We start from the raw sequence: 15543 nt of genomic DNA, 5'->3' as shown, positions 1-15543 counted from the left end.
GCATTCTCATCCCAGCTGTTATAAAAAACATGGACCTCGGCGTCTATTTCGATCTGAACCTAAGATTTGATGGTCACACAGAATACGCGATTTATCATCTTACGCTGGAGAGCGAAACAGCAATTTACTCCCTATCAACGATGCTCCAACCGCCAGATATATATACAAACCACAGTTTATTTGGTTATTGTATATGCTGCTGAAATTTGGATATCTGCTTCGTCCTCACTACAAAAACCGGTGTTCGCATGTGAATACTGGACCCTGAAATGAGTCACTAATAAGCATCGCCGACCAACTCAACTGAGAACTACTGACATGGCTCAACTGCTTAATGTACCCAGGCATCCAAAGATAACTGACATCAGATGTTTAATGACTACTGTAAAAATTCACAGGGGTGATAAATGCCTCGAACATATGGGATTTCTGTCGGTGGCACAACCGTTCGCTATCTTTTAAGTCTAATCCCACACTAGTCCTGAAATACAATTGTCTGAAACTTAGTGATCGTTTCCTTCCTGCTGTAGGCACTTCCAAATATCTCAGGTTAATCTGCAGGTTAATCCAAAGACACAGGATTTGGATTAACCTGCAGAAGATTATCTGCCCAGACACGATAGGAGGGAGTATATGATGAGAGCCTTGTCGATCAATTCGGCCCTGGAAAGATTGTGCAAGGCTCAAGGGGTAGAATTTTTTTCAGCCTGGACTGTACTTGTTAACAGGAGAGATTGCTTCTACAGGGATGGGATACACTTAAATAGAAAGGGTGCAAGAATATTTGCTGATGCTATCGAGGCAGTGTTAGGTGGGTCGGAAAACTGCTAGCTTGGGGGAGACAAAGACCAATAGATTGACAGTAGCCACTGGCAGAGGTGAAAGAGATTCTTGCACTGCTTCTATTAGAATGAGCAGAAGCCTGAAAAACAAGATGCATGGTATTTCAGAGACTGCTGGGAGCCTTTGCGGTACAAGTAAACACATGGGTTGTGTTAGGGTAGCTAAGAATAGAAACAGGTGCAGGTATACTTGTGTGTACACCAATGCTAGGAGTTTAGTAAATAAATTTGATGAATTTGAGGTATTGCTCAAAACATCAAAGGCAGATATTGTTGGGATATCAGAGACGTGGTGTCACACAGATATAAGGGATGCAGAACTGTAATTTGGGGAGTACAACGTCTACAGAAAGGATAGACAGGATAGGAAGGGGGGAGGGGTTATGCTATTAGTTAAGAAACACATAAAAACCAAGGAAGTGAAGCCAGTCGACATCGCTGGACAGTGCAGTGTTGAGTCAGTTTGGTGTGACATAAGCATTGGGAGATCAAAATTGAGAGTAGGAGTGTGCTATAGGCCTAATGACTCTGATGAGTATAATAAGGAACTGTACAGGGAAATAGAGTGGGCCAGTAAATCAGAGTCTTATAATGGGAGATTTTAATTTCCCAGATATTGACTGGAATTTGGGGGCTGGTTACTCACGCACTAGCAGGGCTTTTGTGGATTTATTGGATGATTGTTTTCTACATCAGCATGTTCGGGAGGCAACTAGAGGGAGTAATACTCTTGATTTGATTATCAGCAGTGATTCTTCATGCATTAAGAATCTGCAGATAAATGAACCACTAGGTGGCAGTGATCACAGTGTGCTGAAGTGGGATTTACTCAAAGAGGTAACTACCATTAGGGGTAAAGGGAAGGGTTATTGCTTCCGTAAAGGCGACTACGATTGACTGAGACAGTATTTAAATTCTATACAGTGGGACCAACTGATGATGTTACCAACAGCAAATTTAAAATGGGAAGCATTCAAAGAACTTATCTTGGAAGCTACTAGGCTTTACATACCAACTAAGAAATATTGTTCAAGGTTTAGGCCAAAATGGATGTCAGATGAACTAATGAGGCATATGGCAGAGAAGAAAAATGCATGGGATACTTACAAATTAACACATGACACAGAAGACTGTGATAGATACAAGTTGATATGCAACCAGGTTACAAAGGAGGTTAGGCAGGCGAAGGCAGATTACGAGAAATCCTTGGCAAGGGATGCAAAGAAAAACAGCAAAGAGTTCTTTACTTATGTAAACTCTAGAAGGAAGGGGATGAATCAGATTGGTCCACTTGATATTGATGGGTCAACTGTTGATGATCCTGCTCAGGTAGCTAACAAACTAAATGAATATTTTGCATCGACATTCACACATGAGGAGTTATTCAGCAAGGGGAATGCCAGAGGTGTATTCAACTCTAGCAGTAAGCTACAGAATCTTGAAATAACTGGGAGTAAAGTGGAGGAGAAACTGTTGAAGATAAACACAAGAAAGGCACCCGGGGTGGATGGGATCTATCCAGTTATATTAAAGGAGGCAGCAAAGGAAGTAAGCAAACCCTTAGCCATAATTATGAGAGCTTCCTTGGACTCAGGGGAGGTACCCATAGACTGGAAATGTGCAAATGTGACCCCAATTCACAAAGGAGGATCAAAGGCTGACACAAGTAATTATAGACCTGTGAGCTTAACTTCTGTTCCAGGAAAATTAATGGAGGCACTGGTTAAAGAAACACTGCAGGATCATTTAGACAAGACTTCAGTTATAGCTCAGACACAGCATGGTTTTGTTAAGTGCAAGTCTTGCCTGACCAACTTGATTGGATACTATGATGCAGTCACAAAAGAACTGTATGCAGGGAATAACTTTGATATTATATACTTGGATCTTAGAAAGGCTTTGATACTGTTGCACATGGAAGACTGCTACACAAATTGGAGCAGTGTGACATTGGAGGCAAATTGCTGCTATGGATAAAGGGGTGGTTGAGGGGAAGAAGACAGAGAGTGGTAATCAATGGACACTGCTCATCGTGGACTAATGTTATTAGTGGAGTCCCTCAGGGCTCAGTGTTGGGTCCATTATTGTTTTCTGTATTTATAAATGATATTGATGATGGTATATCAAGCTTAATGTCCAAGTTTGCAGACGATACAAAGGTTGGCAGGGTTGTCAAGGACACTACTGACACTATGCTGCTGCAACAGGATCTGGAAAGGTTGAGCAGATGGGCTGAGAGGTGGCAAATGAAGTTTAACATTGACAAATGTAAAGTACTACACATGGGAAACAGCAACCCCAGAGCAACGTATCAACTCTGTGGTACTACACTGACAGTGGTAGAGAATGAAAGGGACTTGGGGGTGGTTGTGCAGGCAGATATGAAGTTCTCTGAGCAGTGCAGACGGGCTGCAAGAGTAGCTCATGGAGTATTGTCAATGATATACAGGAATTTTTCCAGCAGGGATAAGGAGGTGATTGTTCCATTGTATAAGGCAATGGTCAGGCCACACCTAGAGTACTGTATACAGGTCTGGAGGCCTCATTTCAAGAAGGATGTAGAGCTGCTGGAACGAGTACAGAGAAGGTCAACAAGATTAGTGAATGGAACAAAGGGGTGCTCTTACGAAGAAAGGCTTAAGTTTTACAAATTACAGTGTCTGGAGACTAGGCACCAGCGAGGTGATCTGATAGAGGTGTATAAAGCCTTGAATGGTTTAAGCATGTTCAATGCTGATGGGATTCTTCCTCTTGCTCAGAAAAATCACCTGAGAGGGCATAAATTCAAATTGAGGAAAGACAGGTGTAGGATAGACGTGCGGAAATTTGCCTTTAGCCAGCGGGTGGTTGGTTGGTGGAACAGACTTCCATCCCTTGTGGTGGAGGTTGATAGCCTAAATAAGTTTAAGGCTCAGCTGGACAGGTATTTTGAACGAACAGAGGGGTGAAGTGGAAGTGGGTTTTTTTTTTTTTTTTTTTGGCTGATGCTGCATAAGCTTGCTTTCTTGCATCAAATGCCTCTACTAATGCTAATGCTAATGCTAAAGATAACTACAAAAAAGAAATACCGTCCCATTCTCCTAGAGTAGATCGCATCTGTTCAAATGGAATAACACTTTCCTAATCTTATGGTTTAAACTGTGCCAGATTACCAAATGATGAAATTAGCCATCCACAACGCCTATTTGTGCCCTATTTTGTATTAATTACATAGCCGTGATAATACGATAGGTTTCACATTGAGCCACCTTCTCCCAACCACTTAGGATTTTTCGCTTCCAGTCTGTCGATAGCCTGCCACTCTTTGATAAAACGTTATTAGACGTATGTGTTCTCATACGAATAGGCAAATGTGTTCCAATTAAGGGTAAACGCAAGAGAAAACTTGAAAACTTGCATGCGTACAAAGGCCACAGGTGTGAACTAAGACCATGAGGCGTCAGTATGTTGTGTTTGTAAGTTGTGTGTGTATTTCCCGGTTTGTGGTTTCATCTGTGGTTCTCAAAGAATGAACTGACCACAAAAGTGAGAATAAATGAAGAATAATAGATGACTTTGGAGGATAACCATGCTGGGCTAGTTTGCGTACATGTACTGGCTAATTTGGAAGAAAGAAGGAAAACTGAACATCTGCGTAATAGAGTGGAATGAGTATGCGGGAGAAATACTTGGAGATCAGCATTTAAGGAATTAGTAGTGGATAATCGAGACAAAGCTGTTTGTGCAGGGAAAGGTTTATCAAACCAGAAGGTGGAATGCAATGTGCTATCCTCAGCAATCCATGGTTAAAGACAGTCTAGAAGTAGGGTTAATTCAGGTAAAGAGACATTCTTCATGTACACGGGAGTAGACGCTTTTTTATGTGACATAAGATACGACAGAGTTTGATTTAAGGAATTGCTGTGATGTGCAAATTGGAGGGCAGAATTTAGTGTACTATCATCAACAAAGTTGCGGAGCACTTCTAGGCAGGAAAAGTTCATTCATGTACAGAAACAAAAGTAGCCGTAATAGTAGTACAGTATATCTTTCGGGTATAATCTCAAAGGTACACTACTAAAAAAAATAGTTGTTAACAAAAAAGCAACTAGCAAAGGTCAGTTAGGATCAAACTTTTTGATCCTAACTTTTTGATCCTAACTGACCTTTTTTTTCACCAAAAAAGTTTTCATGAAAATCAGTTCCGTTGGGAAGACAAGCTTCTCTTAGTTACTTGGAATTCCTTTGAAAAGGGCTGGGGTTATTCCAGTTTTTTTTTTTTTTTTTTTTTACTTGCAAGGCAAACAGGGAACAGATACAGTTAGAGACCTGTACATACAGGCGCCGCAAAACTACCTCATTAAACTGTCATATTAAGGTTACCCAAGAATAACCCCATCCATAAATTACATGTGTTTTCTGGTCAGTTTGCTGTTTTTCTAAACGAAAAAACCCAGTTTCTAGGAGATGGAAACCCCCCCCCCTTTTTTTCTATCCTCGCCTGAGACTGATTAACTGAGCGACGGAGTGAAAAAAGCCCATAAACGTCCCTTGCGTCATTGACTTGAAGGAATTCGAATCTGGACCCTTTTCCGCCCGGTATGGGTAGGCCAGTAGTTATACGCACTGTGCTACTGCAGGGACAAACTACCTCATTAAAAAAAAAAAAACTCATATTAGAGCCACCAGAGAATTACCTTATTTACTCGTGTGTATTATGTCTGTAAACTGCGCGTGTTCTCTGGTTGGTTTAAATGTTTTACTAGACGAAAAACCTGAGTTTCCTGGGGGAAGGAAACGTTTATTTATTTTTAAAACTGTCACAATACGGTCATCCAGGAGTTATTTTATCTGTCCATGTGTATTACGTCCATATGCTGAGTTCTCTTGTGATTTTCCTGTTTGCTGGACGAAAAACCCGAGTTTTCAGTTGAAAAACTTTGCTATCTACGCCCGAGACTAACTAACTCAGCCACAGAATAAAAAAAAGCCTATTGAAATTCTTCGAATCTTTGACGGGATTCGAACGTAGGGGGGGGGGAGGGCTTTTCCACTCGGTATGAGGAGGACGGTGATTACAACCACTGTGCTACAGCGCAGACAAGCTACCTCAGTAGTTTGCATATTCTACAGGAGTTATGAATCTGTCACGGGCCAAAAACACTCACAACAGTGGCGAATCTACCACAATGCTTGGTCAGCCACTATTGGGGGGAGGAGTCCGAGAAGTCAATGGACCATACCAGTGGATGGTTTGGCATGGTTGCTTAAGATCATGTCGGGACCGCTCTGCAATGTGATGGGAGGGGGCTGAGAATTTATGGTTTCACCTGTGGCACTCAAGGAATGAACTAAGGCCATGAGGCAACAGTATGTCGTTTCTGTAAATTGCGTATGTATTACCCGGTTTGTTTGCTTGTTTTGGGAGATGTAAATCTTAATTCCAAGGGAGTTTTGTTCCACTAGTCCTGAAAAGTTCCTGTGTCCCACCGACTGAAACCAAATCGTTTTCATACAGAGAGAGAGAGAGAGAGACTGCAGTTGATATATTTTTAATTTAAATTTTATTTTAGCTTGTCTTAAATATATCTCACATTTCATCACGTTGCGTTTACTTAAGAGTATTCTCAATAAACAAGATTGTCTTCGAAATTTATTTTACTGTTCTGTGGGGGTGGGTTCTCGCCAACTGTGGGGCTGGGGGTATTATTGTTCTCCTTGGTTGCCCTAATTTTCTTTATATTTTAATTATTGTAATTTATCCCCTTTTTTATATGTATATCCCCGTAGTCCAATCCTCCCACTTAGCATCTGACTTGTTTGTTCTCAGAAGATTACCAGACCCAAAGGGGACCCCAATTATTTTAGGTATTTTTCTACCGGATTGGCTGAGTTTCGGAATGACAGACTCCAACACATGAATGTAAAGTAAAACAATGTTTATTAACTTATCATACAGAGACTGGCAATAGTATTTAGTCAAACTATATTTGGCTGGTGACTTGTTATTTCATTAACCTTTATATGTGTAAATATCTTGTTCAAACTCAATTGTCTCATCATCAGGTATTCTACTCTAATACACATTATTATTCATTATGTCATGGTGTCTCTTCATGTTCTTTACAGGGACTTCAATAGGTCGTGTCATACACTTTACATAGATTCTTCCCACTCTTCTTCTGAACAGTCTGTATAATAAACCAACAACTACCAGCCAATGAACTGGCTCACAAAAACCTTCAGAGTTCGTGTCTCAATTTGTAAAAAAATTGCATTTATTGAATTAGACACCCTTTCTGCATTCAGGTCAACAGGAAATATCAATCAATTCAATTTAGCATTACCTTTCAGAACAGTTAATTCTCTATACCTTTATATATCACTTATTAATTAGCCCCTACTCAAATCAGAAATACTCTCCACCAATCAACTCATAATAAATTGAAATTTCAACCTTCAATTTCATACATATTATAAAAACCTTTCCCAATCTTAAACAATTCTCAGTTATCTATTATACCCTCTCCTTCCAGCAAGCATTTATATGAGGAGCTTCACTCCAAATTATAGGCTACGTCCGTCTTAAATACATTACACTTTTATTCATATATTCATTACTTAAATCTCCCTCTTTAACTATATATACACATATTTCTCCTAAAGTCCTCTCCTTAATAAACTAAGTACACCTATTTCGGTAAACTCTCTAGCACTTACGTGTTTGGCCTGGAACTTTCCTCTCTGCTCGGCATCCTTTCATATCGGTCATTCAGGTACTGGAATGCGGGGGCGCTCATTTGGGGATCTCGATGATTATGGTGTTTCCCTACCGGGTACTGCACGGCTGGAATCAATCAGTGTCGCATACTCTTTACCGGTCAGCATTTCTTCTTCCGTGGATAGAGGGGTTTTCGAGTAGGTCAATGGTTCGACCACTCATTCGACTGGCTTTGCCTATATAATTCTCAGGGTGTGATTCTTCCTTCTTCCTCACTATGGCTTCCATGTTTACAGGTGAACATTCCTACGGGCTGTCGGGATATGCAGAATTTCTATCACTGCTTCCATCTATCTCAGGTCTGCAGCTATCACCCAAATTAGACTACTGCTCTGCTTAGTATCGTTCTCCAACTCCTTCAATTCATTCTCCAGACCGTTCCGTGAACTTCTTCAGACTCCTCCGAAAACTTCTTCTGAATGCCACGAAAACTTTTCCAGAATGCCCCGAAAACCTTTTCAGAATCTCCCTCTCAAAATTCCCTCTATTTTCTTCCTGGCCAATAGGAGGTCTGCACATCCTTTTTCCTGTGTTCTCATTTGTCTCCTCTCCTCTTCCGTGGGCGGGTCTTCTTTACTCTTTGTGTCCCAACTTCCGTGGACCTCGAACATACGAGAACAATCCAGAAAGAGAGGCGGGAAGTTCCGGACAACTGAGAAGCGTCACAGCTCCTCCCGTGACCTCACGCGCGCACACCTGGTGAAATCGCCTACCTCTAATAGCGTTTCACCGTGAAATTTCTTAAGAGGGCCAGCTTAAGCACTCTTGGCCCTTACTATGGTGTATCTGCCTCTGTCTTAATGGGGATTTGTCATGGTACATTACTTTCACTGACTCGTCAAAGAACTTCCATACAAACAAGCTGCAACTAAACAGGGAGTGACTGGAAGGTATTTTTGAATTCCAGTGCTACTTAACTCATGTTGTTTTTACCAGAAAACCACTATTCGTATTACAGTTAAATTCTCATAATATTTAACCATTTTTATTAATTAATGTAAGGACGGGTCCTTACAGTTCCATTTGTACTAGATCAATATCAAAAGTCTGCTGACTTGTCAGAATTTCCACACCTTTATATCCCAGCAGATTACTTTGGAACTAGTTTAAAATTCTTTATAAGGAAAGTTCGAAATAGTTCCCTGTAAAATTGCTTAAGATACAAATGTATTATTGAATTTAATTGTAGCGTGTGAAAAAGTGTGTATAAATCTTAATTTTAGCTTTTTTTCTCGATCGTAGCGTCCTTATGCCGTGTGGATGCACCGACGAAATCCGTTATGTAAGAAACACTCAGTCGGGTTGTCTTGAAGAAGTGTATACATATTTTCATAAATGTAAAAAAAAATTGCTGAATAAATTCATAATTGAACCCCCCTTTTTTTATTTGTAGGACAGCCCTAACTACCAGGCAGGCATTTCTAGATGCTTACGACAAGCTCTGGAATAACGTACCAGCTGACATATATGAAGATTATGGCCAGAAGTACATTGCAGAAGGAAAAAAGTGTATGGATGACTTGCAGAATCGTTGTAATCCCAGGGTGTATGAAGTAATAGACAGCCTGGAAGATGCTGTGAGATCTAAGGACCCGTTATTTTATTACAGACCTGGTGATCTAGGATTTAAAATTAGTTTCTGGTTGTGTGGTTTCATACCTCAATCTGTAATAGATTTTGCGATCTCCATTAATGGTCCTAAGACCAAGCCAGCAGCCCTTGTTAGGCACATCATGAATGGAAAGTGTCATTATAATTAGAAATAACTGTTTGTGTGTGTGCGCGCGCGTGGATGTTTGATACAGCTGTTATATTATATGTGCAAGTTCCTCTTTAAATGGAACAGATATTTTAATTATAAACTCCTTGTTTAACGATATTAAGTAAAAACAACTTTTGTATAGTAATGCTCCAAATAAACACCTTGAAGAGAGGAAAAACTGTACACCTTAAATAAATACCTTGTAAATACGGAAAAACTTCCGTCCACAATGAAATCTTCAAAATAAAAAATTTCAGGCTTTATGCCATCAGAATTCAACTTTCTTGAACTATTGCTGTAATAATGCAGTTTGTTACGTTACCTCCATTTGTTAAAGATTGACTTTCTCGATCTATCGGTGGTGAATTTGAGGAACTGAGGACAAAGGTAGGGGGGGGAGAAGGAATACATTGGAGATGACAACATGCGCATTAGTATATTAAAAAAAAAACACGAAGCCACTTCCTTTAAAGGGACATATCTGGGGAAACAGTTTTAATGACCAGGCCAGATTTGAAGTTCCGAATTTCAGTAGTGTTTCTAAGTGTCACTAGAAACTATCTACTATCTTGCAGAAATAGAATAGAATCTTTAATTGCAGCAATGATAGACATACAATTAGTCCTGTCACGGCATGGTGGTGCCAGGGGTTTAAAAACAAAATACTCTGTATATCTCGAGATTTCTAAAAATTAAAGGGCTTCTTCAGTTAGGAAAACATTAGATTTCCCAAAATACACCTCGCTTCCCGAATTATCGGAATGAGTGAGTGAGGGAACAACAAATGGTGTCTAGAGATCAAAATGTAATCAGAGCAATGCTGATATTCCTCCTAAAATAGTAATGACAGTCCTTTTTTAGAATATTAATGCCGTGATTTTCTAACGCAAAACCTTGTTAAGGAAGGCGGTGACTCACATCTCCTAAACTCCCCCCCCCACACACACACACACCCCACCAAAAAGAAAATGACGGTTGCATAAAACTAGGAACCGGAACCGAAATACAGTGCGACACGTGCGATTGTTGGTTGCAAAAGAAGAAGACCAAATATTGGTGATTCAGTTTTATCCGGAAAAGCTTTAAGATGGACAGACTGTAGGCAAACAGTATATGCTCCAACGTTCTTCCAAAGAACATTGGAGCATATGCTTCCAAAGGGAGTATTTGGTTTGTCATAAAGATAACGGAATACTATCACGCAACCCAATATTTGTAAATTAGCTGTGTTACATCAAGCTCAGCTATCTCATTAGAATTTCTTGTTTAATAAATATAATTATATTACATAAAATGTATTTCATTCATGTATATTCATATTATAAACATGTTACGTTACAAATAAAAACCTTTATCTGTAATATTTCGTGAATGTATTGAGTTTTTTGTAGGAAATAGGTTAAATAGAACATCGAATAGTTCTTAGATTCATATAATATTTTAATTTGACAGAAAAATCTTAAAGAACAATGCAACACAACGAATACTTTTATTAACAGGTCCCGCATATAGTATACTCACCCCCTATTTCCAATAATCTTTCAATAATAAACGAATAAAAACACGAAATCGTTTTGGTTCCACAGTTCCACATTTTGGTCCCAGAGGGACCAAAATGTGGAACTGTGTAGAATGAAAAAGTTATTAATCTATTTTCAACAAATAAAAACCGAAGAATGGATTTTATTTTTAAATAAAATTTAGAGATTACCCAAGTCTGTTAACAGTAAGTGTCCAGTTAATATTTTTGTAGTATTTTTAACTTGCTTATTATTATTATTATTACCATCTATGTCTACATGTCTTATAACCAAGACAATTTAATGTAACTTTAACAAGCAGCACCCCCATACATCAGAGTCACGACCCGCCACTGGATACACTATCAAAATGCTCGTAAATATACAGGAATGGACAAAATAATGGAAACACCTGTGATAAGAATTACAGGTATGTACTGATATGGTGTTGGGCCACCCTTTGCTTTTAAAACAGCCTGTATTCTATGTGAAATAGATTCAAATAAATTTGAACTGTCTCAAGAGAAACATTGGACGATTATTCATGGAGGAACGCTTCAAGCTCCTTGAGTGAAGAAAGTGGAGAAAATCTGCTTCTCTCTTTCTCTCTTCAAATATGCCGGCAGTGGCCCAATAATGTTTAAGTTGCTAGAGATACATTAAATAAATCAGCAATTTTAGTCACTGATGCCCTTGCTAAAAGTGCACCTACAATTTGACCTCTTTAGAATTCAGACAGGTCGGTCATTCACCTATAAACAAATATCAGCTTTCCTTCACAGCACTAACTTCAAGATCCAAAAGAAAAAAAAATTGCATGTTTATAAATACATCATACTGCCATTACAAAAACTGATACTGTACTTTTATATCAGGTGTTTCCATTATTCCCCCCCACACTATATATATATACTATACTGCAGGCCAAATGTGAACACCAAGCACAGGCTACAGAACATAATCAAGTTTCCGCAATTCGTGGGGACGTACTCATTTATTTGGTATAAGTACAGGATTGTTAAAATTAAAGTATCCCTATGTAGAGGGCCCTGGAGCGAGTTCTACGGCGCGCACTGAAGAGATTTTTGGATAACAGGTACAATAAAGAATGCACTCGCCATTTATTGGAAAAAAATAGTTACAAAATTTGTCACTATATGGCGCTGTGGCAATACAAATCACTGTTCAATGTCTCCTCCATTTTGGTCAACAACAGTTTCCATTCGAAGAACATAATTTTCTACAGCAGAACGTAACATGTCAACTGAAATAGCCAGCACATGACGTCTATTGCTGTCCTTCAGATCTGCCAGAGATTGACATTCTTCCCGATACACCTGGTTCTTCAAATAACTTCGCAACCAGAAGTTGCATGGGGTGAGGTCCGGTGATCGGGGTGGCCAAGATGTCTGGAAACAACGGCTGATGACCCGTTCGTCTGTAAAGTGTTGCCTTAGCAATCTTTGGACACAACGGTGGATGTGGGGTGGCACACCATCTTGCATGAATATGGTATCCTGAAGGCACCCACGTTGTTGCAGCTCCGGTATTGTGACATTTGCCAACATTTCATAATATCGCTGTCCAATGACGGAACAGGTGCGGGGTACAGTCGATGTTACCTGTTCAAAAAAATATGGCCCAATCATGAATGTGGCCGTAAATCCACACCACACTGTCACTTTTGGAGAATGCAACGGGACCTCTTGGATAATTCGATGGTTTTCTGTTGCCCAAATGCAACAGTTGTGCGTATTCACTTGTCCATTCACTTGTGCCAACAACGTTGCAGGAAAAGGCATTATTAGTGAAGCTGTACTATCTGAACAGCAACAATGCAGCTGCGGCTATCAGTGAATTCCGGCGTCAGACGCGCATAAGGCCCACGTGGACCTATGACTGTTTGTGCTGTCCGCAAAACGATTGCGAAATTTGAAGCGACAGGACATCTTGATGTCCTGTCGCTTCAAAAAGCAGAAGTGGGCTTCATCACTTCAAAGGATGTTTCATAGCCAAGTGATATCCACTGTCATTAGCGCGAGAAACTGAAGTGCGTATGTGAAACGAATATTTGCATCACCATGCCTTAGCTGCTGTAACATGTGTGTATCAAGGACAGTACCGCAATACCTGAAGCATTACTAACCTTACAGTGGAATACGGCATGTCCACTTAACGAGAAACAGCCGGCACACGCGCTACCACATGGAGTTTGACTTGATAAATCCACGACAGCCATAGCCACATCTTGAACCCGAAAGGAGTCCACTCGTTTTCGACCTCTACCTGGTTGAACACCAAGATGTCCTGTCGCTTCAAATTTCGCAATCGTTTTGCGGACAGCACAAACAGTCATAGATCCACGTGGGCCTTATGCGCGTCTGACGCCGGAATTCACTTATAGCCGCAGCTGCATTGTTGCTGTTCTGATAGTGCAGCTTCGCTAATAGCGCCTTTTCCTGCAACGTTGTTGGCATTGGTGATGTAGTGCAGGCAAACATCTATTGCATGATTTTGAAGAGACTGCTTTTCTTTTATACAGTACAGTAGAGCTGAGTAGTGGCGCTGTGGCAATAACGTGCGATTATGCAAATAACTTACGTTATTTGCGTAATCGTAACTAAGATAGTTACGCGCCTAAGGTGACACAGCGCCACACAGTGACAAATTTTGTAACTAATTTTTTTTTCCAATAAATGGCGAGTGCATTCTTTATTGTACGTGTTGTCCAAATTTCTCTTCAGTACGAGCCTTAGAACTCGCTCCAGAGCCTTCTACATAGGGATACTTTAATTTTAACAACCCTATAGTTTGGCTACTACCTTCTCAAGAGAAAATGTTCGTCTTTTGTGGGCAACGTGAAATAGGCAAATATTAATGTACAGTTATTGGTGCTTTTGAAAAGTTGTATTTGTTAGATAAGTATTTGGCCGATGTTACAAATGAGACCAACAAGCTTTCTAAAGCAATTACGTAGTCTTTGTAGATTCTCAGAATAGTAATTCTGAGACTCTCAGGATAAAAAATATAGGCAGAACTTATTCCATCGACTTCCTTCTCAGGATCACGTCACAGGACATTAGAACCTGTTCCCGAGGATCTGTCCATCACTGCCATGGATCCCTCACTACATTGTTCCAACTTTCTGCACCTGCTCAGATGACTCCAGCACTGTAAAAGGACTACTCCTTAGAGAATAATTTAACTTGATAACATGCTGTTGTGTATATATTTTCATATGTAAATTTGCAATTTGTTTTCTCTAATGTTTAATCCTACACTTTTATAATTAGTAATAATATTGTTTTTTTTTCTCCTACTTTATCCTTGATTGTATTAGCCTTTACTATAAAAGTGAAGGGTATTGTGTAAGTCGTGTGCCTTTTGTATGCAATAAAGAGTTCTTCTTCTTCTTCTTCTAATTCTTCGAGTAATTATAATTGCCACGCAACAATATGTTTGATAAGTAGATACCCGCTGGAAATAGCTAATAGACTTGGCCAGCGGTTCCCAAACTGTGCGCCGCGGCGTCCCAGGGCGCCGAGGGATATTTTAAAATTTCGAGGAAAACACAGCGATACTCGACATCTGTCGGACACCACGCGAAATACTAGCTCGAGGTGATTCACAATTTCAACATGCAGCTATAACGTTTCTCCATACAAAAGGCAAACTCGTCACAGGACATTAGAACCTGCTCCAGAGGATCTGTCCATCACTGCCATGGATCCCTCACTACTTTCTGCACCTGGCAACTTCCAACTTTCTGCACCTGGCAACTTTCTGCATTAGGTCACTCATGGAACCCCCTGCTCAAATGACTCCAGCACTGTAAAAGGACTACTCCCTGGAGAATAAGTTAACTTGATAACATGCTGTTGTGTATACATGAACAGTTCCCACACATTTTTAAATCTCTGGCATTTCCCAGTGAACTGGTTCACCACAATGAAAGCAACGCGGAGATGGGGGAAACCCCTGGTGCCGTAAGACAACAACACACACACACACTTACACTTACACACAAGGCAAACTGGCGAATGTTCAGGGACTCCCTCTTAGCAGCTGCTGCTGCTGCTCTCCGAACTCATACCATAGCCAACATCGACTTGGATTCCCACCAACGTAAAGTCATGGGCATTGTTGTCGCTGCTGCCAATACGCAAGCGAAAAAAATCCTGTTCCAGGTGTTGTGCCCTAGTTGTCCCGAGAATTGCAGACTCTAAGAAGTGAAGTCAACCGGAGAAGGCGCAGCTTTCAGAGAACAAGGAGTTCCTTCCCGGAAGATGAAGTCGAATACCTAAGAAACCAATACAGGGAGGCGAGGAATGCTTACACTGCGATGATCAGGCAGCATAAAAAGCTGTCCTAAGAGCGAGGTGCCCACTGTTGGCAACTCTGAACCAACCATGGGGAATGGTCTATAGGGTGACCACCAACAAGCTTCCCCGGAGAGAGGTCATCCCCTCTACAAGAACATCGCAGGGTCAGATACAACGATTTGGCAGGACTCTATAAGCATCATCTTGGAAACTACCTTCAAGAGACCGGTATGGGGCGTAGCCCTGAGGGGCAACGACTGGAAATAGAAAATGCCTGCTGCAGTACCATGGACAAAGAACAGCCTTTCGCTGCCCAAGAGCTTGCTGCCGCTGACTG

The 15543-nt window shown here is 40.5% G+C and overlaps 1 protein-coding gene across 1 annotated transcript in view; it reads left to right on the top strand.

Annotated features, from left to right (window-relative positions):
* The window catches only part of LOC150076418 (retinol dehydrogenase 16-like), a 66071-nt gene extending 55491 nt beyond the window's left edge, over positions 1-10580 (top strand). Inside the window, exon 5 of the mRNA XM_090388113.1 lies at positions 8996-10580. Within this exon, the coding sequence (XP_090244239.1) occupies positions 8996-9362 (367 nt within the window). The 3' untranslated portion in view covers positions 9363-10580. The remainder of the gene's footprint in view (positions 1-8995) is intronic.
* The last annotated feature ends 4963 nt before the right edge of the window (positions 10581-15543 follow it).

This window comes from Mastigoproctus giganteus, chromosome 13 (assembly GCF_048544385.1).
Source record: "Mastigoproctus giganteus isolate SK-2022 chromosome 13, ASM4854438v1, whole genome shotgun sequence".
NCBI classification, from domain to species: Eukaryota; Metazoa; Arthropoda; class Arachnida; order Uropygi; family Thelyphonidae; genus Mastigoproctus; species Mastigoproctus giganteus.
This window is presented reverse-complemented; position numbering and strand designations above follow the sequence as displayed.